Source organism: Atractosteus spatula, chromosome 28, assembly GCF_055471065.1.
Source record: "Atractosteus spatula isolate fAtrSpa1 chromosome 28, fAtrSpa1.hap1, whole genome shotgun sequence".
Lineage (NCBI taxonomy): Eukaryota > Metazoa > Chordata > Actinopteri > Semionotiformes > Lepisosteidae > Atractosteus > Atractosteus spatula.
The window spans coordinates 8,962,293-8,989,558 of NC_142733.1; the positions used below are offsets into that span (position 1 = coordinate 8,962,293).

The window sequence follows — 27,266 nt, forward strand, 5'->3', positions numbered from 1 at the left end:
CCTTCAAAGCTTTGCTCCAGATCTTCCAGCAGTTCACCGGCTCTTTCTGCCCCACTTGAGTCAGCTCACGGTGGACGCGCCCTGCCTGGTGCCACACTAGAAGTCGCCCGAATGACCCCCCTCCCCCCGTGATGAGGCCGCGGCGTGTTTCAATCCCGGGGGTGAGCGATGGCGGTGTGTCTGGGGCCTACCTTGCCTCACAGGAGGGGGCTCGGGCCTGGGGGCAGCGGGCAGGGGTCTCTGGAACCGCGGCTGGTTGAGAGGCAGCGACATCTTGACAGGCCCCACGTACTGCACGTAGGTCCCGGGAAAGTCGCCTCTCTGCTTCGTGCGTTCGTTGACCCCCACCATCCAGCCCAGCTCCCCGGGTCTCTCCTCATCTCCCTCCTTGAAGCCCAGGGCCAGCAGTGAGGCCTTGTTGACGGTCAGCAGGTCACCGGGCTGGAGGTCAACGTCCTCGTCCCAGTCTTTGTTGTAAACGTAGAGCGCACGATACTGGAAGCCCTCCGCAGACATTGGCGAGCGCTGGGCCGTGGGGGTTCGTCCTACAGGCCGGAGGCGGGCGGGGGCAAGGAGAGAGTCTCTCGACGGTCGACGGCGCTATGAGCCGAAACTAAGGAGCATGCTAGAGTGGGCCGAGGCAGGGAGGCGAGAGATCAGTGCTGTCCTGTGTTGGACAGGAGAGCTTTCCTCAGTTTGAACCCCCGGTTTAACCACACAATGGAGCAGAGGGACAGCGTAGGCAACATGCTCCTCACAGGGGCTGGTGGCGAGGGTCTGCGGGGCGGGGCTGGAGCGTGGCAGGCGCGGGCGACTCCCGCTTCGTAGGCATGCCAAGGGCGGGCGGGCGGGGCCGTGCGTTTCTCAGTCCCCCTCGGAGGCCGCGGCCTCGACTAGCGCCTCAAAGTCCCACGCCGACACCTAAAAAGGAGAGGAGGGAAAGGAGGAGGAAAGGTGAGTTTCGGAGCGGGAACATTCTGCAGCAAACATTTTTTAAAAATGGAGGCTTCAACTGCTGGGAGCAGAAAATCAGCCCCAGAGCATCTTTTTCGCTCCTGTCCTTACAGGCTGGGCAATCGAGTTGAAAAGGACATTTTCATCCTTGAAAAAATTCACATTCACAGGGCTTGCGGCTCAGAAGTCGGCTGAGGTCCCTCTGAACTTGCAGCCATTCTGCCTTTCACTCAGTCCTTGTGACAGCACACATCGCATTAGGACTACTGCACGCTCACAAAAAGCCTGTTGAGGCAGCTGGAAGTAAATATAAATAAGGGACTTCAGTACAGCTGTCGTAACTCTCTTCTAATCCCCACTTCAAAGACTGTACATTCGGATTCGCTAGTTAGCACACACAAAAAAGTTTTGTTTTTTTTTTAGACTAAGGACATAGCACTGGAGGCCTGTGTACTTAAAGGACCTCTTTTTCCCCGAGTGAGTTTGATTTATTTATAGAGGCAAAGTGAGCTACAAATCTAGTCTAGTTTAGTCTAGTTTAGAGCAGTAGGATTTCTAAGGTTGAAAATTTTCTTCCAACAGTAAAACTTTATTTTTGTACAGTTGATACAAATAAGAGCTCTGTATTCCTCCCTCCACCTCATGATGCCCACGTTTCAACTTCTCCTTTGAATTTTAATTTCAAAGCCCTGTTCCAATTCTTTGATCTTTTATTTTTCTACCACCTTGCAGCCCCTAGTTCACTACTCATCAAACTGGAGCATTTAAAGCAGACCGAAGGTCAAAAAGTCTAGAGCTTTGGGTGCAATTCCAAAAAAAACATAACATTCTGCAGACACTAACATCTTCTCCAGAATCTCCCGAAAGCCTCTCTTTGTGTCCAAGGCACTGCTGGTACTCTGCACTTTTCTGCAACACCCAGACACATGTGAACGATTCTTTGACCCATCTTGGACACTTCGGAGTTTCTACACCACAACCCCCAACTCATTCAAGCGCAAGCATGCACGTCTGATGAAACATCTACTACAGCAACATTTTGAGCAGTAGTCATGAGTGAATGTAAAGCCAATCAACAGTGGCCATTTTTCTTCTTGATAATCGTATCTATATAAACAGATCCTGCTAGCAATCCCACATAAAGGTGAAAAGATTTTACACTCTATATACAATCTTGTAGATGTAATTCAGATTACAGGTTGGCATCCTGGTATAATTCTAGAAAAGCGGCACACAATGTGCAACTTTAACCGAACCATGCTATAGAGAACCCTGCACGCACCTGAGCCTGATACTCAACAGTTACAGAACATGTGCCTCTCCAGACTGATGACAAAAACAGAAAATCCCAGCCAGATGGAGCTTTTTGAGCACACGCTCTGCTGCAAAAAAGAGATCTCCACATACACTCAGCGTGCGGCCTACCCACTTCGCTTAGTTTCAGCCAGTTCCCTAGATCAGACAATGCAAAGACTTGGGAAAGTTCATTCTGAAGAGGGGCCCGGCTGCACCTAAAAGTAACCAACCGTTAAGAAAGTAATGGCAAGACCGCTGGGCACACAAAAATGTAAAAATAACTACGGACACGTACAGTAAAGAGATCAATGAACGCAAAGAAGTGAAGGACAAAAAAAACCTATCAGACTTGAATACCTTCTCTTTTATAAGAAGAAACTCTGTTCAATCTGATTTTGGCTTGCGCCCAAGAGCTATAATGGAATGCAGATCCTTTACTTACATTCGCTACACGCCAACTGCCAGACAGTCAAGGCAATAAAATCTCACTGGCACAAAGCCACACGCCCAGCCCCCCCATATACACACACCACTGCTTTGCACACAAGCCCTGTTTCCTGTCAAGCCCAGACTCAGCCCTCTCAAACTAGCATGCCTAAACCCATACACACAGTTCTGTACAACCTTCTTTTTTAGAAATTGTGATCTGGCAATTATCTTCCTCCCTTTGTGCTCCCAATGTGGAAACGCTAACAGCTATTCAACTTCCAGAGGAGGATTCCATTAGGGATCTAAAAACTGACCACCGGCATCCTTAAGACGCTCGCCTGTCCCAGTTTTCCAGCAGTGAATCCAGCTAGCTAGTTCGCCTGAATGTTGTGGCCGGAAAACGGCAATGAAGAATCGCTCCAAAATTATCCCCCCCCCCCAACAGCTGCCCATATAAGCAACACTTTTGGATGGTTTATATTTCCCCAGGTCTAACTAACTTCTGAAAAATGTAAGGATGCACAGTGAGTACATATTTCTTCTCACTTGTCACTTTTACTCCAATACAGAAGAGTCCATTAAAAGTTACAAAGTCATTGGTTTAGTTTTCTGCCAAGTAGACATCATATGAAATGGTCTTTGTTTATGATGGCAGATTCATATAATTTTTACGCTCTCTAAGACACTGACAGCAAATGATGAAAGTACCCATTTCAACTTTATAAGGCTTTGTACAAATACCACACATATTAGTTGGCATTTGACCCTTGGCTTATAGCCGCTCACGATCCCTGAAAAGGTATGGTACAGCAGACCTCGATTTACACATTTCTGAGCCCAGATAGATCTACAACTGTCTTCTCAAGCACACAAATGTCAAACATAACAGCTTTGTACAAAGCTATTTAGATAGAGATAAAAACGTTTGCTGACAAGAGTATGGGGTTCACAATATGGGCACTTACCAGATTCACACATCACATGTCAAAAATGCATGTAATACCAAGCCCTAAAACCAAGGAACTAGTCCTCTTCCTTACCTTATGAGTTCTTACCATAAGGAGGGGGACACGCTAAGACAGTAAATTTCCACTTGGGGAGTAATGAGTGCTATCTTCCCCAACAGAGAAGCATCAGGACAAAAAAAGGGGTTAAAACCATCTGTAATGACTTCACATCCATGCCTCAAATATCCCATTTGCATTGCAATCAAATATCTTCAGAGTATACAGCAATTAGCTGCAAGCGCAGCCAAAATTCTAGTGGGATTAGTAATTTTGCATGAAGTTTGGCACCGAGCGTTTAACTGCAAAGTATCAGCTTACATCATTCCAGCGTCCTTAATTACATAACATTTAAATGTTTACAGTCGCACTGCACTGCACGCTCTGCCAGCACAGATTCTGGATCCGGCACAGCGAGCCCCTGTCACGTACGGGCCTACGGTACAGCCCATGAAGGAAAGAAGTAGAGAAAGATCTGGCCTAAACAAAGACACTTTAGAAATCCTTAAAGTACAGAAAACAACCTGTAGGCAAGACAGAGCTATTAAGTGAAGGAATAGTTCTGAAGGTAGAAGAGAACGACGGGGGACTTTCATGATTTGTTCTGACTGCCTGAATTCACACTGTTAAGGGATCTGGAATGAGACAAGATGGCGTTTTGCAGTGAAATGTTCGATCCCCGCCTTGAACCAGCATTTCTGCCTTGTAACCTGATGAGGTCAGATTCCAGCAGCTGAGCAATGCCGGGCCTGGTCGGCACAGGGATGCGAGACCGCTAAGCAAAGCCACATTACAACCAGTGGCTCTGATGGACCAGTAGGTGCCATGCTTCCCTCTGAACCAGAACCACCAACCCAGGCTCCCCTTGTGACTGGGGACACGTTCAGAGTGGGCGCCATTCTTCAAGAGGCGTTAATTAAACCAAGATCCTGACTACCTGCTACTCGATCATTAAAGGCGTCACAGCAATGATCATCAGAGGTGGGCTGCTGCCTTAGTGCCCTGGCTAAATCCCACTCTAGTCCTGTACAGTCTGGCCTCCCTGAACCTCCCCTTCAATTCATCGCTAGAGGAACTGCTCACTTCTCTAGCTCATCTGCTATGCTGTGGGGCTGCTGGAGCAAAATTAATTATTTGCACTTTTGACTGTGCACAACATGTGCCGATACTATGCATAGAGCAAGCACTGGACTCCATCTGGTGAGCCAGAGGTGGGATACACCTCTTCTAATGAAGACATGAAGACAGACAGAGAAGGCTTGTGGGTGTTGAAGCATAAGCCTGGATTTGGTTAGGGTCCAGCTTATGCCTACTCAGATAAAAAATGATTTTTAGACCGTTAGAGGGGTACAGAGAACAATGACGGACCTAACAACATTCCTTCTCTGTGAGGACGGTAGGACGTTTTAGGAAATCCTACAAGGAAGACTGGAAAAACGATGTCAATTCCTGGATCCGTTCCTGGTGCACAACAGAAAAATGCCATTAAACACGGGAAGCAAACGACTCCAGTTGGCCGACCGCTTTCAAAGTGTCGGCAAGGATGCCATCAGCAATCCGACTCCGCACAGCTATTAGGAATGGCGGATTTTCTTTTTAAACCACTCCTTTCGAAACGGTCCCAAAAAATGTCAGGCGGGAAGGTTTCTCAAGCTCCTCGTACCCAGACTGCCGTGTTAAGGGTTTCCTCGACCCGTTTCTGGCTGGGTTGTGAGTTGTTGTGAGTTACGGTACAGACAGGGATCACTAAAGAAGCAGCACTGCCTGCACATGCAATGGAACAACGAGCCAGAAAGCCTCTGGTTAACCCTGACATTTACTGTACAGCGGTTGGCTAATTTGAGTTAAATGCCTAAGAGTACAGTATTTCTAAAAAACCCCAAACTCTTGGCTGGGCCTCAGCTAATTTCTTTCCTCACAAGTAAGGGAACTTTGGCAGGATTCAAAACTGGAATCAGTGGCTTCGCTTTTCAATGTTTGATCCAAAACTTTTTGCAGTAACAAAAGCTCCAAGGCTCCGTTATTGAACTGCCTTTCCCACCGGAGAGCTACACAGCAATGGAAGGTTTAGGGGGGCAGTGGTAGGAGACAGAGAGCTCTCACGGCTCTCCGATTCGGTGCAAGGAGGTCAAAGTCAGTTTAAAACGGCAGGAAAAAAACTGCCCTCCTCATTCAAAAATAAATTACAGGGGGGACATAAGAAGATGTTTGAGTTAAACCACAGCTGCTGACGCACGGCCAAGTGCCAGCGAGTTCATTCCGACTGCTGCTCGCCGATCACACGCACAACGTCACCGCGCGGCCCCAGCGCAAGCCACCCAGCATCGGCGGCCAATCAGAGGAGCCCGCTTCAAGTCTCGCACCGCAAGACGACCAATCAGAATGCATTCCCAGAAGGCACTTGGTGAGATCAACTAAATCGCTAATTTTTCTGCAGCCAATCACAATCAAGGTCTTTTAAAATATTTCTCTATACTAGGCAGGAAAATATGAAGTACAGGACTTTTTCACCAGGAGTTCTCAAGTCTTCTTCTTAAAATCTTGTGTCAACGTCAACGAGTGAAGGAAAAACAAAATTTACACTAGAAAAATACTAATAAGATCAACTGCCACTTGGTGAAACAAAATAACTTCAAAACACCTAATTTCCTCCCAAACACCTGGTTTGTAACAAACAAAATGACCATGTTGACATGATTTTCAGTTATAACACTAGAGTAGACTTTACAGTTCTTAACTAACAGCATGTTGGCAAATCTTCCTCTCTCCTGTGAAACAGTGTGATGCTTTCAGAGCCCGTTTGCGCCTATTCATATACAGCAATACTTCAACAGATAAAACACCGCCAGGGGCCTCCTGAGTGTTCCATTCTGGAACGATGCTCTGCAAAGCGCAGGTTAAACACTTCAATCACCGGGTCGAGCCTGGGCCGTGCCGACAGCCACCTACCACCGCATCCACAAACGGCCAGGCGCCACCGAGGACAGGTCAAGGGGCTCGCCTCGCCTTTCAGGAACACAGCGCCTCCTGCGGGCAGTGTGGCTGGTGATGGCAAAGTGCACTGTCTGGACAGAGGAAGACCTACTCTTCCTCTCCCTCCCCTGGTGAAGTCACAGGAATCACAATAGGAAGCCAAGACACCAAAAAGACAGCTGGCCACTTCAAATCAGGTGTGCACTCTGAAAACAGTCCCCGGTTTTTTATTTTTCTGAACCTTTTCTGATTTTCTATTAAGTAAGCCTACTCTGGTCACAGACAGTTAAGTCTAATTCTTTGTTTTCCTCACGAGAAACATGACTTAAAATGCCCTCCAGCTTTGCTACTGCAGTCCCCTTGGTGCTGAGGAGTTCAAGACCACAAGCTCATATGAGTACCAGGAAGATCATGCAGAAGAACGGAAGGACTCAAACCGCACTGCAGCCCAAACAGATTTCTGTGAAGCCCAACAAAAAACTGTCAAAATATGCATTTTCAGGTCTCAGCAACAAATTCAACTTCCTATTTATATTCTTCTTCCAAAAAACCAAGTACACTGTCAAACTACAGTATTGTATGCCACGTTTCATTTTCTAATGAACACTGTCACATTAACGTTTAAGTTTTAAATCTAAAAGCGCCCAGTTTCAGTCGAGGTATAAGGCATCAGAACTGCCAAATACTGCAACACGCAAAAGCAACGACTTTGCTTCGACAAAAGCTTAACCATGTGGATTTTTCCTGGCAAAATATCCGTGACAGCTTAAATGTCACACAACTTACACACCATCTTTTAATCTGTCCACGTTAATTTAACACCCCGGTCAAAACTGCAGACTTGAAATAGCCCCAAATGAAAGTATAACAATACAGGCTGACCACAAAGCCTTTCAGCTTATTAATTCCCAGTCCTAAGCATGTCAGAAATGTGGACGTGCTCTTCCTCATCAGGAAAAGCCACCGCTCCGTGTGTCCTAGTTAATCATCGACTCCCAGTCAGATGAAATAACTCCAAACCCATGTCAAGCCTCCCCTGCCCGACTCCCAGATCAATGAATTCGCAGCGCAGCGACGTCACCCACGAATATTTTATCAGCCTCTACTGAGCCACAGGCAGCCGAAACCATTTACACTGCCAGCCCTGCAAAGCGGATCAGCAGCCCGGCGTACTAAAATGGAACCGCGTGACCAAATCTCTCCCCCTTCCCCCCCGTCTCAAACCCGAAGTCCAGTGCAAGGTGGAGCGAGGGGATTGCTTTGGGGGAGAGGTTCTGTGCGTCAAGGGGCAGGAGACTAACTCTGAAACACTGGACAGACGGGGGGGGGGTATTTTTATTTTTTGCGGGTGCAGCGGACTCTCGGTAAAGAGAAAAGGAAAGGGCAAGACGAGCAGCCCGGAGGAAGTCGCGTTAGCGGGCTCGCCAAGCAAGAGGGTCGGATCACGCCCGTGCGCCAGCAGGATCGGCGTAAAATACGACAGCGGGCTTGTTAGAGGCACACATGGTGATGCTCGAGGACTTCTCAAGAGGGGGGGCAGGGTGGTCTGGAGATGGGCTGTGTTCAGGTGAACCTTCAGACGTCACAATTCACCACTTTCTTCCAGGGGAAAGGGAAACCCACCTGCCCCGCTTTCCGGTGCCAGCCTCTCATTCAGCTGGGCGCTCCCAGGGCAGGGCAAAAGGGGATGAAATTAAGGCTCCACTTGAGAGCCGTTTCCTTCCCTGGTGCCCTCCCCTCCTCACCCCTCTCCTTACCTTCGGGAAGAGTCATCCGACCTGAACTGCAAACTCCGACGCGCGCACCCCTGACCACCTGCAAAGCCCCGCTCCGTGCAATATGAGCGCTCGCACTAATGACACAATTACTCTTGTACACCGGCACGCACTCCATCTCCGGACAGCACTCACCCCAGCTCTAGGCAGAATGGCCACTCGGCTGGCACAGCAGGCACGCAATTTGACAACCCCTGTGTGCAAAGTTGCCAGCACGGGCACGTGGCACCGGCAGACCCAACCACAGCGCAGATCCCTCACGCCATCCATCCCCAAAATCCTTTGCTCCCGATTTTTTTTCTCCCAAATTCGCAACATTGCTGCAGACGCTGGCGTTTCTGTGCTCCTGTACCGATCTATTTCCATTTGAAAAGCACCCCCTTGTCCCCCACTCTTCCCCCACACACACACACACTCTCACACTAAACTTAAGCAATTAAAATAATCATAATCATAATTACAGCCCGGGAAAGTAAGTGCAGCAGACTTTCTGAGCAGGAGCTGCAGACCTCCGGTTTTTGCAATTCTTTTTTCTTTCATTTTTTTTTTGCAGTTCAGAGGCGCAAACAGGCAAAAAAAATAAATAAAAGAGAGAAACTCGCTGTTGCCAGAGAGAGAGAATGCTAAATTGTATCCTAGCCTCCTATTGGGTGGCCTGCCAACATGTGCTTCTAAATCACCAGAGAAGCTCTAACAAATCAAGGAAATGTTCTAATATTAGAAAATGTATCTAGGCAGCGATCGAGTGTCTGACCCCACAACTCCACCTTCTTCACACTTCAGTTACTTAGAACTCAGAGAGAGCACATATTCCTGAATTACTGCAGGAGTAATTACAATAACATTGTGGCTTGCAATAATGCACGTCCAGGATTGAGCATACAAATCCCAGCCTGCTTAATGACACAGCACATTAGCTCAGTGCACATTTTGTTAACGAAAAGGACGAAACCAAACATTTTTCAACAAGCTGGCACTGGGGACACTAAGCGATCGTGCTCATCTCTGCCTTTGAAGTGCTGCATGAAGCCCCCCAAAAAATGCACAACTTTTTCTTAACCCCTCAGATAACCTCATCCAGCGGCCTGAAGGTAAAGCTGGGACTGCTTAGTGTTGCTGTCACAGGGCTCAGTGGTTACAGAACATGTGGAACATGAGGAACTGCATCTGCTATGAAGGACAGTTACTGCAACACAGAGGGCCTGTGTGTATATGTTCCTGTCAGAACTGTAAAAGGACCATACAAATATCTACTTTTCTTTACATATATACCTGCACACTACTAAGTAATGGATTCCAAATAATTTACCCATTACATTGCTCTGCAGAACATGTCAATGGATTTTTTCCTGGGACTGTGCATGTAAAAAAAAAAGTCATGCAGAAACAGGACTGCACTGCAACAACTGCACCTGAAGTCTGCAAAAAGGCTTTTTCAATGCACAGTAAAACACACCGACACTTGACACACTGAGAAAAAGACACATTTAAAGATGTCTGTATGAAATGCATCATAAGTCATTAAATCATTTGTCATTTGCAAATGTGAGCAGCAAAAATCAGACCTGATGCTCTGAGAAGGAATGCTGTGCAAAGCTGGTCGGCTGCTTGAAGCTCACTGACCTCCGTGACAGACAATCCTGAACATTTTCGGAATTTAGACAATGGGAAAACACGCCTCTTCGATGAGGAAGAGATCTATAACTCGTACTTGAACACCGAAAGACCTGGTGTCAGCATTCGCTCAAATTCTTCACATTTCTTCGAGGCTGGACCCTTTGCAGCTTCATTTTCACGAACGACTCTGAACTCGCACCTGTGCCCCGGCCACAGGGAGGCGCCACTGTGCCCCACTGAGCTGGGATTTCCATGAACTCTTCTTCACGCTCCATGAGCCTGCCTTGGTGCCCCTAGGAATCTTCTGCCCAGTGAAGGCAATGCTGTCCTGCCCTGTCTGCCCTGCCGGTGGTCTTTAACTCCGCCTTCTCTTTGAAAGCTGAACGCTGCCCGCGATCAAGGCCTCGCTGACTGTGAAATACCCAATGCCAAGCTGTGGCTCGGGGGACAAACAGGAATTCGGCCCCATGAGACTGGGTGCTTTCCCCAGAAGCGAAGGGCACCGTCCCGGACGAAAAAACGGTTCATCAAAAAGCCACACCTCGCGATTTGGGTCTGCCAGGTGTGTGCCCCTAGAAACAGGAGATCCGGCCACCGACACCAGCCTGCGGTCCAGACAGCTCACCGGATCACGCGCCAGCGAGACAGGCGGGCCTGGACACGCACAGCGGAGGATGGCCCGCCCCCCCCAGCATCAAGCTCGGGATCGTGACCCCGGGCTCCCCGTTGCCACGGCGACGCCCCCACTGGAGATTCACCGCCGCCAGCATGAGGCAAAGGTGATGAAGGGGTTAATGCCCTGCACGGAGAATCTGACACCCGTCTTACAAACACGTTTGTTTTTATACAGTCAGATATGCACAATATGCCTCCTTTCGGATCCAATATCCCGCACCAGACAAAACAAGCCCAGCTGACATCCCCGGTTTATTTATTTTTTTTTAAAAACAGATATAAATGAGCTTCCTCTCGCCTGACTTGCAGTGACTCGGGCTGCTATCATGTGCAGTTCAATAGCCTGCTTCCTTTCACAAAGTGAAATATCTGAGCACCCTTGAAGTCAGAAGATGGTTTAACACGTTCAGCAGGTATTTAACAATTTGCAGGTTCCTCCTTCAGATAAATACTAAACCAAACTGACCAAAACTTTAACCACTGATAAGCCTTGCTGCTGCAGTAAGTTATATTTAGGAATGATGATCACGATGATAATCACCATGATAAATAGGTTAAACATTCATGTCTATTAAAAACGCTGTTTGCTTTTAGGGGATCAGTCAGTAACTGATTATTAACGGTCTATTCACACCTGTATGATAAGGCTCCAAATGGGTTCGCATGGGCTAAACACAGAAATCTAATAAGGAATAGAAACTTGTATAAATAAATCCGAGTCTGTCCTATTGCAGTAATTGCACACTTTTTTCATTTCTCATTTCAAGAGAATGCCACAGTCTTTACACGCAACAGAACCCGGCAAATACCTACCATGCTTTAATTTCATATATATGCAGCCAATATATATATATATTTTCGATTAATGTTGCATTATTCCGACAGCTTTCCTGACAAATATTTTTCCGTTTAAAAAAAAAATCGGTCGGTCGGCTTAAAAAGAGAGAACAGTGAAAGTTCTCCAAGTTGGGACACGAATATGCACGAACTGTAATAAAGATAAATATTGTTACACTGCATGGATAAATTAAAAACTGTTCCAACAGTACAGGATCAGCAGCTCTATGCGAGATACGGGAGCTTGCAAGAGCGTTCGAGCTGGGTCTGAGCACCGGGCATGCAGCCAAATTGCTTTTGGGACGAGATACCGAAAAAATGCAGCAAAGTTAGTCCAAAAGGGCGAACAAGTAACGGATTTGATATGATTCGAGTGAAAAAAGTTTCAAAACTGAAAGTCGCATTTAAAACGTTCAGACAATAATCGCAAAAAGACATTCACCTACCCCCCCCCCCCCCAACCCCTATCTTTTCAAAGATAGTTGAAAAAACTCAAGTAACTATGAAACAACGAGGTATCTTGACTAGGGAGGTTTCCTCAAAACCCCGAGATCATCCACCTCAAAGAGTTCAGCTAAAACTTCAGCGATCGCAAACGGCGAAATATTTCGTTTCTTTTTTTTTGTGTGTGTGTGTGCGGTACATTTCAAGAGCTTGAAGTACCTGCATTTCTCCATTTGCAGAACAGCTCGACGGCTGGAGGGGCTGACACGCTCAGTGTGCCGACCGGCGCAAACTAATAATATCACCGTTGCAAACACGGGTCTGACACAGTCGCGGATTTTGTTTTCCGGACTTCTCCGCAGGCACCTCAGCCCCAGCCACTTCTCTGCGCATAGGTCCTGCACACTTGTAGCTCGGCAGCACTTCCTTCCACCATTTTTCAGTTTCGCTACACTACAATTTTTTGGGAGGTAGAGAAGAACTTTAGAGAAACTCACCGACGAGCACTTTTTTCCCCCCCCCCGTCGGGCCGCCGGGCGCAGCGGAGCTCTTCGCGGTCTCGCCGGGTTCTCAGCCACGCCGTGCAGCCTTGCGCCCTCGCCCAGACATGGAAGCGTCGTTATTAAACCTCCCTTTTCGCTGCCTCGCTCGCTCACCCCTCTCTCTCCAGCCGAGCAGCTCCCCGCACAGCCATGTTCCAGCACAGCGCCGACACGAGCCCGTCGGAAAGACACGAACGCGATCGGAATGCGCCGGAAAAGTCCGGGATGGGGCGGAATGACGAAAGCGAGCTCTGTGGTTTCAGTGGGACTGCTGGAGCCGAGCTGGACGCAGCTGCGTGCTTTTGATTTTTTGGCAGATTTTGAGTGTTTAGGATGGTTTCTACAACCTTTTGGATCAGCAGAATACCCGCGCACATAGACACCCTTCATCATCTCACCATTTGGACAGAGAAATTAGAAGCAGCGAGATTTTTCAGCTTTCAGACTTGGTTTTCTTTACTGTGTACAGAGCCCATATTTACAGAGCTTCATTATTTGTTGGGCCTTTACATTGTAGTTGGCTTACTATAAATTAATCTGAAATGTATGATTTCATTTGAATGGCTAAGAATTAGGTATGTTGTCTGCAAGCTTTAAGGATAATGATGGTATAAAATCGCATTGTATGCAATGCCACATCTATCAAATACATTTGCATAATAAACTATTTGTGCTTGGTTGTTTTTTATTTTAAAAAAAGTATATGGAGTTTGGTTATGAATGGGATGGGATATTATTATGGACATCTGAGAGTGATGTTGACCATTGCACAAGCACCTAATCACTTTAATCAGTGAGAGAGCTGATTGAGGTGGAAATCAATTAAGAAAAACTTAAGAAAGGAACCCACAGACAGCATTTGCAAAGCTGTGCCAAGCCTGCATTTGTATACAGCTTGTTCTGTTTTCAACAGTGTCCACACACTGCTAGCCTGTAGATCTCCTGTTGGTTAACCCTGATGACAAATGTTAATCAGCTTAATGAACTTTGCTCAGTGCTGGAGGCCTGCAGTGTCTGTCTCCTTCCACTTCTGCCTTTAATGATATAATTCATTCATAGTTCATTAGCGTCACTGGACTAGTTTAACACTTTTCAGACTAGCTGGTGATGATTCACGTGATTCATTTGGCTGTTGGTGATTTAAAAAGACCAGGAAACTTGGTGGATTATGTATTTTGAGGCTAGAGTTTCATGTCTAAGCTTTCATTGAACACATTTCTTTGACCTATGCAATTTACCGGACTGGGGCTCTCTAGGATCGGGCTGGGAGTTTCCAAAAGCATACACCCTCTAGATCCAATCCTGTGGCACGGAGGTTTCTAAACGTAACATTATCAGAATGGACAAAATTGGCCATCAAGGGAATAAAAAGAATCGCTTCATGCAGTAGTTACTCTGTGTTTTCTCTTGAAATCGAACCCAAAAAGCAAAAACACAGTCAAAGCTGGGGGCAGATCCAGCATGAGACATCGCCGGCCTGTACCACAAGGGGCAGCGTGAGCTCCGAGCAATACAAAACTGTCGGTGAAGACAGAGACTTTGATTCACAGCTAGAACACGAAAGAGAAAGATTTTAGAGGGAACAAAATATTAGTCCCTGGTGCCACTTAACGGGTGTTCTAATAGGAAAGTTTTACATCATATCCTCTTTCAGACAGAGTGTTAACAGGTCTTTGCCTGTACGCTCTAAAGTGCCGCTTTGTTTAGTTTATTCTGAAAATATCGCTGGAATTATTCATATTTTCTTAAAAGGAGCCGTACCTGGAATTTGTAGGGAGTCAGCCCTATTAACATCTCCGCTATGGTGGAAGATGTTTGTTTTCCTGTAAAAAAAAAAAAGTCCCCATTCCAAAGGGAGCCAAAACCAAAAGCAATAAAGGACTTGGATGGGAAGCAGCTGGGCAGGGCAAGAATGGTTCGACTGTAAATGTTTTTTAAGTGCTGGTTGAAAGTGCTGACCCATAGGAACTGAAGCTAAAGCCTTCAGTCTTTTCGCAGAGCAGGTGCAGAACAGGAAATTTGGCAAAATTCAGAAACGCACGCAATTCTTTCTGTAGGACCTCCCCCCTTTATCCCTGGGGGACGAGGGGGACGGGGGGAGTACGAGAGGCTGGAAATGTCTCATGTTTGAGCCAGTTCCTGTAACGGGCCTGTAATGTGGGAAATCAAACCTAATGCTGTTGAATGGAGACACACCCCGTTTCTCAGATTACTGGACAGACCCACAAAACCCTTTCCACTGAAACAAAGTTTCACTAGCATTCAAAGGTGGAGAATGAAAAAAAAAAGAGAGAGAGATCTACTGTTCAACATGGGGCTACATTGAATCAGGGGTTCTCCCACTTTTCAGGTGGTAGAGACACTTTAAGAAAGCTGTTGCTTCCATCAAAATTTAAATTGGATATAAACCCATGTAAAAACAGGCCAATTATAATCGTTTGATCAGATGTGGCGACCACTGGTGAACAATCTACAACAAGCAGCCTCAGCTTTTCCATGAGGGCTCCCATGCAAGCAGTGGCCAGACTCACACCTGCTGAGCTTCAGTAGGCTGCAGGGCGATATAGCTGTCATGGAGCCTTCCGCATGCAAAGATGACACCCTTGTCGTTTCCCTTTGGGGATTCTGAATACCTGGCTCAGAAAAATCTCCTCTGTTCTGGGATGAAGTCTGAGTTTTTACAGATAAAGCTGGGGTCCTCCTGGGGTGAATCCAACGCCCGCCACCATTCTGGACACGAGCACAGGGACGAATAACTGCAGAACATCTATGAAAAGAAGGAGCTTTCACGTGGATAGAAATGAAAAAAAAAACTGGATCTCTGCAATAAAGGAAACTGGGAGTTTGAGTAAGACCAGTCAACCTCAGCAAAGTTTATTCCTTTAGTCAGTAAAGACTCTAATTCAAGCGCCCGTAACCTAGTTTGAGTTTTGAAAAGTGTGTTGGAGCATCTGATCTAGTGTCAAGATGTCAAGGGTAGGAGAAAAGATAATTTGTTGGGTTTGCTGAAAATAATGCTCATTTATCATTATTTCTTCTTGAATGGTACATAAACAATGTCACAAGTAATAGGTTTATTCCATGCTGAAAAAAAGAAGAAAGAACACAACGTTTCGGCCGTGGAGCCTTCTTCAGGTGTGTTCAATGCTCCACGGCCGAAACAGTGTGTTCTCTTTCTTCTCTTTTCAGCATGGAATAAACCTATTACTTGTTCCTTTGCAGCCTACACATGCTGACGCAGCTACCCACTTGAACATAAACGATGTCTACTGACACTACCTTTTCTCTGTTCCTCTTGGGCCTAGGATGTCTAGAATGACGGTCATTAAAAAATTAATTCTTGTAAAGATTTGGGAAAAACAATTCAGAAACAGAAGGCTAAAAAAAAAAACTTCCCGACACCAGGAATTCAGCCTGCAAAATCTCATGTGCCCTCCCATGGTGAAAATGTGTATTGCGCTCATTTTCTGTGAGGACAAGTCTCCTTGTCCTAAACGACTAAACCTTTTTAGTCATGAATAGTGAAGCTTAGAAGGAGGGGTTGATACAAGCATTCCAAATCTCTTAAAGGCACTAACTGCCACAACACAGTGAATGAGTGAATACTGTTGAAGCTGATACCCCAGCTGCTTTTATGAAACTAATGGATGAGATTCTGGGATCAGTTAGGAACTACCATACAGGGTGGATGGACTGAGTGGGTTTTAACCTCTCTGATCTTCTCTTAACATAAAAAGTGCCGAGAAATTAAACGAAAACATTGGTTTCCATGAGGCAGCAGTGTGGAGGAGTGATCAGGGCTTTGGGCTCACACCTCACAGGTTGGCAAGTCAGTTCCTACAGTACATGGAGAACTGCTGCTGTTGTCCCCCTGAGCAAAGCACTTCCGCCTGATCACTCCAGGAAAATACCCAGCTGTGTAAACGAGCACAAATGCAAGTCACTTCAAATAAAAGCATCAGCCAAAGAAATTAATGGCAAAATGTTGAATACAGATACTGCAGGTGACTGTATAAAAAATAAAACACAGGACGCCATGTGCATTTCATACCAAACTGCATCTGTACATAATTTATTAAAACATGACACCAATGTAAGAATGCAAAAAAAAAAATCAAGAAGTCTCACTACCAAGTGGTGTTGAGATTACAACAGGGATACTAGATGCCTGTTGCATGTGTAAGCAGATAAATTATGGAAACAGGCCAAATAAAATAATCCTTTAATCTAGTCATGAGCACTCAAGCATAAACAGTGGTTCTATATTTGACTGGTAAAAGCAGATCCACAGTCAGCCTTGCAGAATCCATCTGCAGTATTTCTCCACTCACGATAAAATACGGCCCAATCTTACAGCATTCATATTTTTTAATTGCGTTTTTGGAAGGTATAGGCATGGCACAAATGTAAGAAATGGGAAGTTAAGCATTCGTTTTGTTTATACCCCCTGGATTGTATGTTGTTCACAACACGACTCGAAGCCAAGAACCCCGTGACTGCACACTGCCCCCTGCTGGAGTTCAGCTAACTGCAGAAGCAGCACCTCCCCTACCGACAGCACCTCCCGCCTCCAAGCTCCCCCTGGCGGCTACTATTGCCAAGAGCCAAGAGACCCCCACACTGGCCCGGCAAGCAGCCGTAATCAACTAGTGACATGACCCAGACTCGAACCTGGGCAAGCAACTTCCTGAAGCACTAGGGAAGCTCCAATACACAGCTCTTAATGAAAAAGAACGCTCATCATCAAGAACTGAAGGAAGAGGAAGCTTATGCGTGATAACATTTGCATCAGTGTGTCACAAGGCAAACGCAATCAGCAGAGCATAATGGATAAAGGGAATTGATGCGACCAGGGGCCTGTTCACATGAGGGCATGAACCGGCACTCTCTGCAGCTGGGCTCATTTGGAGCTCAGTGTGAACAGCAAGGTTTCACAGGAATCAAACCACACTCGCTCCACTTCCGGGAGGAATGGCTGACTGGCCGGGGGTGGTGTGCTTTAGCTCAATAAAGCAAGCAATGTGGCTTGTGTGTGCAGACAGGAAATAAACTGTCCAAGCACTAGAAGAGAATGAAATGGACAGGAGACTCTTCCAGTCCCCCCCCCCCCCCCCAGCAGGCTGACCATCTCCGATGACCTGTAGCGACATTTACAGGGAGAGACACGCGGCTCCTCTCAGCACCTGCTGTCCATCAGGCATCGTGGAGCTTGTGACGGGTCCACTGACCGTGGGGCTGTGCGGGTGGGCGCGTCAGGTCAGCGGGTCTCATCCTCTCCCGCATTGTTGCCACAAAACCAAGTGGGCAATGATTTGTATAAAAAAAAGTGCCGATTCCTAATTAAACAAGTATAATTTCACAAATGCTTAAATGATACAAGGATGATTCATTTTTGGTGTGAGATTTAAAGATGGGGAATGCAAAAGTTGTTTCAGGGTTTCTATACAGTTCAGGTTTGCGATAAGAACAGGAGAGTCACCCTTACACATCTGGCCAGTGCATAACCTTTCTGACCCATGCCACAAATTACAGGCTTCCTCTAGACCCACAATGCCCTGTAAGCAAGAATAATGTGCCTGTATGACTTGCCATGCAGCATGCATCAGACAAGGAAAAAGAACAGTATACAAATTACCCTCATCATATCTTAATAGTGTTCAGATGCAGATGTAATACAGGAGCCACATAGTACGGTACACCACAGGGAGTGGTTTTATCAAATAAAAATAGATTACAAAACGCAGTTTTCTTTTCTTAAAAAAGCACATGCTCCTTTTTTAAATATTTTTCTTATCATTGTTCCAAATATTGTAAACACTTTCTGACACTCCAGTTTCAGGGTTTGGGGATACGGGCCTCCAGGGTTTTAGACAAAGAAATGGATCTGCGCCTTCACTGCAATGGGACACAGACTGTGCACATACGAAGAATTTATCTTGAAAAAAGTGAAATACTTAGTCCAAAATCCAAAATCTTTTCTTTCAAAGTCTAAACTGGCAGCTTCACCAGATAAGTTAAATTAATGGGCACTACAGTGCCACTATAACCCCTACCCAGGCTGTAATGCCCAGTGAAATGGCAGGGCCAACCTCTGGGCACTAAGTTATCTCTGGAGGCCCATTTCTCTCTGCCTTGCACATCTAACACTCCCAACCCTCTCCATTGCAATCCTAACACCGACTGCAACACGACTCTATGCCTCGGGAACATTGATCCAGGTAAATCAAGAAGCCTATGGAGAAAAAGTCCATCACATAGCAATATAACAGACTCCATATCAAAATATACATCCAGAAATACATGTACAGTACAAAAAGATCGCGGATCGGAACTCCCAGCTCCTTCGGCTTTGGAAAAAAAAAGTATTTTAAAAATGTTTGAAAACTCTTTTTTTCCCCCCCCGTGAGCATAGTCCGCGTGCTGTGTGAGCATGTTCCGAATGTAAACATCAATCCGTATCGAACAGTACAGAAAGGGGAAAGGCTTGGGCGACGTCCAGGGTGGAGCAGAGGACAGGTACGACACACAGTCAAGTCTGGGGGGAGGGCAGGTGTTACAGGCCGGTCAGCCTTCGCAATTTGAGACAGCTGCCCGCACGTAGGGTTGCAGACTGATTTTGCGCAAAAGGCTGTCATTGCCCTCTTGCTTCCGTTCAGCAGCTTCCAACCGTGACCCTTCTCAGCACTCCGCTACGGCGATTCTCGACTGCGCAGCAGGTTTGATATGTATGCCACCTGGATTCCTGGGAAAAAAAAGCTATTGTGCAGATTTTTTTCGGAGGGCGGGGGGGGGTTCATTTTCAACAAACCGCACAAAACACTCCACCATCCATTTAAAGACAAAACTCTTGCTTTTTTTCACAAAACCGTTATACATGCCCTGACCTTGCAGCCTGATGCAGAGAACCTGCCTCAGATTCTTCAGCAATAGCAGCAGCCTTTAACAGGCAGTTCACAGGAAGGTACACTAACACACTCTGGTGCATTTGGATGCTTGAATATCTGATATTACAATTTTGTTCTAAATCATCTTTAGAACAGGACAAGTGTATTTTGTACATGTAGGGCCAATCATGAGATTTCAGACACTGTTGCCAGGAGAGAAGATGTTAACCCACTCATTTATCATAACTGTTGCAATTTAAAAAAAAATTGCAACTAATGAAAGACTTGGACAGAATTAATATTGCACTAAAATATTGTTTAGTGCTAAACATCTAGCTTTAAACTACTAAAAGTAAAGGTCACAAGCAAAACAGGAGCCCTTTGAGGTGCAAACTAATGCAGTTTGCTTCAAACCCTGTCACGGAACAGTTTAAAACGTGCAAAGACAGAAAAGATACAACATCCTACTGCTCTTCACTTCTTTAATTCAGAATGCCAGGCATCTAACATTGGTCCAATGGTACAGTGAGCTGCTATTAAGGAGATGCACATAGTGAGTGTTGTGACATACTCTGGTTAAGCACAAACATCTGAAGATATTAAAATTCTAATCTAGCTGGGCAACATCAAAGAGCAGGACTGGTACATCTCTCATTGCCATTTACTTCTGTGCAATTTGGACTACTAAATTTCACTGTTTTCTGTGGGTCAGGAGGGAGGACTTATGCATGAATTTGCATCTATAGCATGTCACCTTCTATCACACTATAAAGTTAAGGTTGTTCTTCAAATCCATTACTGCAGTTGTTGACAAGTTCCTTTTTTTTTAAAAAAAAAACATTATCAAAAGGTAATATTCACCTATTTCCCATTTCTATTTCTGGTCACTGGGTGACCATTCAGATACATTCTGTAGCCTCAAGTCATTTCTGCTGGTACCCCTGCCGAACAGATCTGAAAAGTCTCGCTTTCCACACACAGGCTGGGAACAAAATCGCGCCAAGAGAGGGAGACGAGTACGAATACGTTTTCTGACAAATCTCAGAAGGCGCAAAATCCCATCTCCTTCTTCTCCTGAAAATTAAGTGGACACCACCTCCCCGCCTCAAACGGATCTGAAACGGTGTACTGTGTGAGCTCTGCCAGAAAGCAGGGGACTCCCCTCCTGACCATCGAAACACTGCAAGGCTGCTGAGCTGGTCCTGGCTTGCTTCACCAACAGCACAAAATGAATGTTACCATGGTAGCCGCATGGCATGCATCATAGCAATGACCTAAACCATTCTACTTCCTATGAAGTATGTCCTTTTAAAGTGCCACCTTTAAAAAAAGTAGATAGCATGGACTTCCAATGTTGATTTTGTACTCCTCCTCCAATGCAAAGATCTCCCTTGGCAAAAGGTTACTTTCAAGCATTCTGCTTAAAGAAAATCTGTCCTATTTTGCTTTTTAAAGCAAAGTACAAACAGTAATGGCAGCTTTAGTATTTAGTACCATGACATCTTCTCTATGCATTTATTCCTGTTTATAAACACCCACATAGAAAAGCAAATCAGCAGAGGTAATGTTTTCACTCCACATCCGATATAAAACACTTAAAAAAAATTATGCGTAATAAAACACATTCCATTTAAAATACCATGTGAATTACCTTTTTTTGGCCCCATTAAAAATCCTTTTAGCTTACAAAAGTAATAAATATATTTGGAAAACAGTCCAGCTACACCACAATAGCTATTTTTTTGTAAATATTTATAAAGACTTAGAAGGAATCCGAGGGGGAGGGATGAAACTTTTTAAATAAAAACAAAATGACTTAAGGAACACTTTCTTTTCGGCAGAAAACGCTCTCCGGTCAAAGGATCTCTCTCGCTGGAGCTCCTCGCTTCAGTAATCGGGGATGGTATCCTTTGGGATATGGCTGTTCTCTTTTTGCTTTACTCCTTCCGCTGGTCTTTTCGATGTCCCGTGCTCGGCAATCCCTCCTCTCTGCCTCCGGGGGCGATCCACTGAACGCTCCCGCTGGTCGATGCGGTTTCCGCTGCGTGGCTGGAGCTCCCTGCCAGGAGTTTTCCCACCTCCTGCCGCCCGGCCGCCCCCTGCTCCTCCCCCTCTTCCTCCTCCTCCCCCTCAGATGGGCCCTCCCACTCGTCCGAATGCTCGTCCAGCTCCTCACTCTCCGACCCCTGCACCGCGATCTGGGGCACGAGAGCGGCCCTCCTCCCCGCTGCCTCTTCGCCCTGCTCGGCTCCGGCCTCGACCCACGAGGCCTTGAACTGGGGCCGGCCGCCGGCGCTGGGGGCGGGGCCCCGGCCCGCCTTCTCCTGCATCTCGGCCGGCCCGGGCTCGGGCTCGTCGAAGCTGACCTCCTGCACGGCCTCCTGCTTCTTGAAGGAGTCCCTGCGCTCCGAGAGGTTCAGCTTCCTCATCACCACCACGTCCTCGGGCCTGTCGCCCGCCCAGTCCCGCAGCCGCTGCCCGCCCAGGTACCCCAGCCGCCCGTGGTCGCTCAGGTACGGGCCGCTGCCCGCGCCCTCGCCCTCCGAGTCTCCGAGGGTCTCCCCGTCCCTGTTGGGCACCTCCAGCGTGTGCCTCCGAGGGGTGTAGCTCTTCTTGTCCCGCTGCAAAGCCCCGGACAGCTTCTCGGCCGACTGCACCCTCTTGAGCAGAGGGGAGCGAGGCGGCTCGGTGCTGCGGGGCCGGACGGCGTGCCGCGCCAGGGTGGGCGGGGACAGCGCCTTGCCGTGGAAGGAGTGCAGCGGCTTGGCCAGGCCGGGGAGCGGGGAGGGGGAGCGCTGGGGCGAGGGGGGCTGCGGCGAGGGGTTGCAGGCCAGCGGGGAGGGCGGGATGCTGCTGGTGGACTTGCGGCGGCCCGCCTTGACGTAGCGCTGGCCGCCCAGCTTGGGGGCCAGGCCATGCAGAGAGCTGGGCCGGATGTGGGTGGCCGGCGAGCTGGGCGAGCTGGAACAGGGCGAGGTGCTCTGGGGAGAGTTCACATCTGGGGACAGAGGCAACATCCAGAGAAAGTCAGACACCACCAGAAGCAGGCAACAGCACAGGCTGTGAAATACGGGCTGCAGCACAGCTCCGCAGTGACAATTTGTATCGGCACATGTAATACTGAGGAATCTGGAAACAAGATGTTCAAGGAGGGAGCTGCGTGAACATGCTTAGACTGCACAGAAGGTTTATTCCATGCTAAAAGGAAAAGAGACATTTTGACTGTGGAGACTTCCTCAGGTCTTCACCTGAACCTTTTCCTTTTAGCATGGAATAAACCTTTACCTGTTCATTTTAAAACATTTTTCTAGCTCCAGATCTTTTTCCTAAAGTATTTTTCTCTATGAAGTCTGTTCCTGGTTTTAATCTCCTCCACAACATCACAAAGAGAATCAAAACTTGCTCAGCAGGTTTTCTGACAAACTAGGCCAGATTCTTCTTTACAAAGGCTGGAAATACGGCTCGTCTGGAGACTCCCTACATGTGAGAACGAAAAGTGAGCGAACTGGAGGAACAGGCCCTTGAGCGTGAAGCACGTGGGGGGTGACAACTCATTGCTATCCCACAATCCTATAGTTGCACAGCAACGTATATCATGCCCCGACATGAACAGCTCAAAACGCTGAACTACATCACGTGACTTCACCTATTTGACTACAGAGATGTCATATACAGAATGGCTTCAAAGTGCTGTTGGGAAGCTTTATATTTTGTACCACACAGTAGTAAGATTTGCAACTTTTGCAACCTTTCAAACATGCACAAAACCTGTTTGACGTTTCCCTCAAAACAGGAAAACTTCACGATCCCAAAACTGGAATTCGCAGACCCCAGACAAGCTCAGCTCAGCCTCTCTTCATATCTTTGAACGAAACCCTGTTTGTTTCCAGCGCCACCCTCCCTCACCCGGGACAAATAGTGCCCCCTGCGCTGCGGGGGGCGGGGACTCACCCGGGGCGGCCCCCTCAGGGGCGGGGCTGTGGGTGGGGGAGCCCGGCAGGCTCTCGCTGGAGGAGACCGAGTGGTGCAGGCCGGAGGAGAAGCTGCGGCTGGTGTGCATCACCGTGGCCTGCTTGGACAGCTTCTTCAGGATGGCCCGGCGGCGGCTGCAGGGCACAAGACACGGGCTTGGAGCCGGGGTCTTACAGGACTTTGCGCCTAACTAAACTCACATCATGGAAAAAGTCTGGACAGTTTCTTAGTCTCATAGAGGCACATAGGATGCCTACATTAAACCTCCAGTGAGGTTAACTGAAGGTTAGATATTGGTAAAGTTAATACATTCTGACTCATACACGCACAACATCCATAAATGAAACAACGAACTCTGTGACGTTGCCCTTTTAACTTCAATTTCCACTCATCCGTTCTAAAAAAGGAACATTAAGACAGGCCCGAGTGTTTCACTTTGAAGTTCTGTTAAGAAAACAACAAAGTAGCAAAGCAGAGCATAAAATGATTTTAACGTGCCTTCTAAGCAGTGGCAATGTTTCTTTTGGACGCTGTGATAAGGGGAGCTTGTTTCCTCGAAAAGGTGCAGTTGGCACAGCGGGAGAAGAACTTGAAAGTGAATTTCTTCATCTGTGTGAGGAATTTCAAGCCTAGTTACAGGTAACGCAGATGGATGGATGTCTCAGGGCCTGGAATTATAGTCTTACTACTTTATTGGTACCCTCATCACTAGAATAGATTATAACAAGGAATGGAAAGGGAGACACATCTGAACAAAGGGAAATCGACTTGCAAAACCCCAGCTCAACACTAGAGGGAGCCGGTGTGCCAGCCTGTCGGCGCTGTGGGCAGTGCCTGACCTGTCCTGGCCCTCTCTCTTCCTGCTCTTCTTGCTGCGGCGTGCCATCTTCCCCTTGCAGCTGGTCTTCCTGGCTGGCCCGATCTTGATCGAGGTGTCCTCCAGCGCTGTGGTCTGTAAGGCCACTTTGTTTCCACTCTGTGCCACAGAAAGACGTTCAATTCATATGCTTGACCTTCACTTACACCCTTTCATTTAATTAAGTGTGGTCCATGCTAGTGGTCAAGGATTTTTACCTTTTACGCATCTTAAAAAGCACAGATTCGCTAAAATCAAAAAGTTGTTGGCACTTAAAACTGCTTAATTAAATCAGTGAAACAAAAGTGACTGCGGTACTTTATTGTCGGTTTTATCAAGTGTTAAGCTGAACAGTTGGCGGGGTCTGGTGGGTGGTATCACATGTGAACATGCTGGCCAAGAGGGGTTGTGGAATTGTGGAAAACAAGCCACAATTTTAAAGATCCCAGTATTTAAAGTTTGTTTTAAGAGAGAAAGCTTGTTGGGTGAAGTTAATTTAAAGTCCTTAAATTTCACTTGTCAAACTTACCTGGGGCAGAAATGAATGGGACTGGCTTTATTCTCTTATCATAGACATGATAGTTAAGATAACACTGTAGATAAACTGTACGCCATGCCCTAGGCGCACGCAATAATTTTTACAGCCTGTTATGACTTCATTAACAACATGGTAATAGACTAATTTATAGATGGATAATAATAAATGCCTCATCTTAAGCGTTTAACACTTGTCCAGTTCTTGCAAGCGAGCTGCAGAAAGGCTGACCTCCCCACCCTCAGCTCGTACCTTCAGCAGCAGCTCCACGACCTCCATGTGCACCAGCCCCTGCACTGACTCTCCGTTCACGTGGGTGATGAGGTCTCCAGCCCTCAGCCCTGCCTCGTGGGCCGGGCTGCTCTCCTCCACACTCTGCCGAGGCAAAGAGCACAGTGAGATTCCTTCAAGCCGGGCTCCAGCTCCAACGAGCAGCCCATTGCATTGCCTTATCTGTACACTGAACTCGGCAGTGACAAATGACATCCACTGCTTAATCCTGAACCTGTTCAACCTGCACTGTGTTTGTCAGTTGCCTTATTTGACCTGGAGTTCTCCATTTCACACGCCTTCTGTCAAGAGGCACTCCGATACATTTCCTACAAAGCAGGAAATTGCATTATATGAGGTTTTGACTCACACATAGAGCATTTACAAACTTAATGGCCTGATAAAAATACAGCGGTGCAAGGAATATGCCTCATTAGGATCTAGAGGTGACTTAACTGTTAATTACTGCGGAGGGGGAGTTATTTAGCTGGAAATTGCAAACTAAAAAACACGGAGCACCGTGTGTGACCTTAGAGAGTACCGCAGGTCTGGGAAAGAGGAACTGTGCTGCCATCCTCTTTAAAAGGGCAAGACAGCCCAATTGGCTTGGAGAGGTACTGAAAGTTTCCTTCAAAATATGCAAACAAAACCACTAGCTAACCTCGTCTAATTTTACAGTATGTCCCCTTTAAAACCTAATTTATCCTTATGAATCGAAAAATAATTTTTAAACATCAGAAAAGATGTTTAGCTTTCTTTTATGAATAAATGTTTTGCAGGCGAGACCTTTCATCAAAAAATAAAAAGCAAAAATCTGGAATCAGCTACTTTGTTATGCATATACCCAATCTGAAACTGCCAACTGTTGTCTCTGGAGTGCAGAGTGCATGACTTGTAGCTGCTGTTTGTTTTATTTTTTATATTGCTAGGTCTGCACTGTGTGATGCAAGAACTGATTGGAAGATCTGAGCTTTTCTCCCAGACATCACTGGTGTAATCCTTCAGGCACCAGCTTAAACTGCCGGAGTCAAGGCCGAGCCAGGGGCTGAGAGACACAGGTGGACTGACTCGGCTCTCGAGACACCCAGTGCAATGGTGTCTCCGCTTGGGGAATCCTGGCCAGACCCGCGCAGCCACCTGGACCAGGCGTGAACCAGTGGTCTCTGGTCTGCAGAGCCCCACCTTCTCAGAAGATGGGGAAAGTTTCAACATCCCAAAGGAATGGTCTTTAGATGTGAAACGTAATACAAATAAACTAGTGTTAACAATCAAAGCAGAATCTTCTACATTCTGGGAAACACAGTAAGAAGGAAAGGAAGGACATCACACGCACACACTGCCCCAAGTGTCGACAGCTCTGATGGGCAGACTTTTCCCTCAGTCGTATCCACAAACGAGAGCGTGACACTACTGATCCGGAGCACGCGTCATGAAGCTGCAGCTTACAAAGACTGCACAGCCGAAACAGAAAAGACTCATTTATGATTTTTGCACACAAGCTGGCAACACAGGAAATGAAGCACTGCACGATGGCAGGCGTGTACGTTTCTCCTGCCGTGCTGTGAGAAACGACGCCGGAGGCTCACGGGGAACAGGAAGCACTGAGGCACGCTCACCCAGACCATGTGGTGCACCGTGTAGACGTCGCTGTCCCCCATGTAGACGCGGATGGCCCGCAGCGCGAAGCCGTACTTCTTGCCCGAGCTGTGGATGATGATGGGGGGCCGCAGGCTGCTGATGCTGAGGGAGAGGTCTCGGCTGGGGGAGGAGTCGCGCGAGGAGGGGTTGGAGGAGAGGGAGTGGGGGGAGATGGGGCTCGCCAGGGGGCCGCCGCCGCCGCCGCCATCATCTGAGCAAAGAGGCAGAAACAAGGGACGGGAACATGGGTCAAAGGGCACGACAGGGCGATACTCCTCCACCACCAAGTGGATGTTCAGATTCTGGAGGACAGGAGGCAGACTCCTCTCCCTCTAGATCTCTGAGCAGAGAATTTCAGACGAGAGTCCATCTGCACCCACTGAAAATCCCCAAGGAAAGTAAAATCTGCTATCCCAAATCACTTTTACAAATGATCACATCTTGGTATGCAATTGTGAACAGTGGAAAAATCTGCAAACATCTGCTTTTGGAACTACAGCGCAGGAAATGTTGCAGTGCAGGCGTGCGGGCCCCCCAGCCAGCAACGCTTCTGCTCCAGTGCCTG

The 27,266-nt window shown here is 47.2% G+C and overlaps 2 protein-coding genes across 8 annotated transcripts in view; both read right to left on the reverse strand.

Annotated features, from left to right (window-relative positions):
• pik3r2 (phosphoinositide-3-kinase, regulatory subunit 2 (beta)) overlaps nt 1-12,744 on the reverse strand; it is a 46,311-nt gene extending 33,567 nt beyond the window's left edge. Inside the window, exons 1-2 of one of the 2 annotated variants that reach the window (XM_088907396.1) lie at nt 12,502-12,744; nt 192-921 (exon numbers count right to left, since the gene is read on the reverse strand). In XM_088907396.1, the coding sequence (XP_088763522.1) occupies nt 192-516 (325 nt within the window). In that variant the 5' untranslated portion in view covers nt 517-921; nt 12,502-12,744. The remainder of the gene's footprint in view (nt 1-191; nt 922-12,501) is intronic. The other variant, XM_088907397.1, reaches the window with a different exon arrangement.
• A 3,841-nt stretch (nt 12,745-16,585) lies between these two features.
• LOC148813987 (microtubule-associated serine/threonine-protein kinase 3-like) overlaps nt 16,586-27,266 on the reverse strand; it is a 56,954-nt gene continuing 46,273 nt past the window's right edge. For 4 of the 6 annotated variants that reach the window (XM_088907699.1, XM_088907701.1, XM_088907703.1 and 1 more), the window contains 5 exons: nt 26,680-26,912; nt 25,046-25,168; nt 24,242-24,378; nt 23,382-23,536; nt 16,586-22,428 (listed from right to left, as the gene is read on the reverse strand). In XM_088907699.1, the coding sequence (XP_088763825.1) occupies nt 21,368-22,428; nt 23,382-23,536; nt 24,242-24,378; nt 25,046-25,168; nt 26,680-26,912 (1,709 nt within the window). In that variant the 3' untranslated portion in view covers nt 16,586-21,367. The remainder of the gene's footprint in view (nt 22,429-23,381; nt 23,537-24,241; nt 24,379-25,045; nt 25,169-26,679; nt 26,913-27,266) is intronic. The other 2 variants (XM_088907700.1, XM_088907704.1) reach the window with 2 other exon arrangements.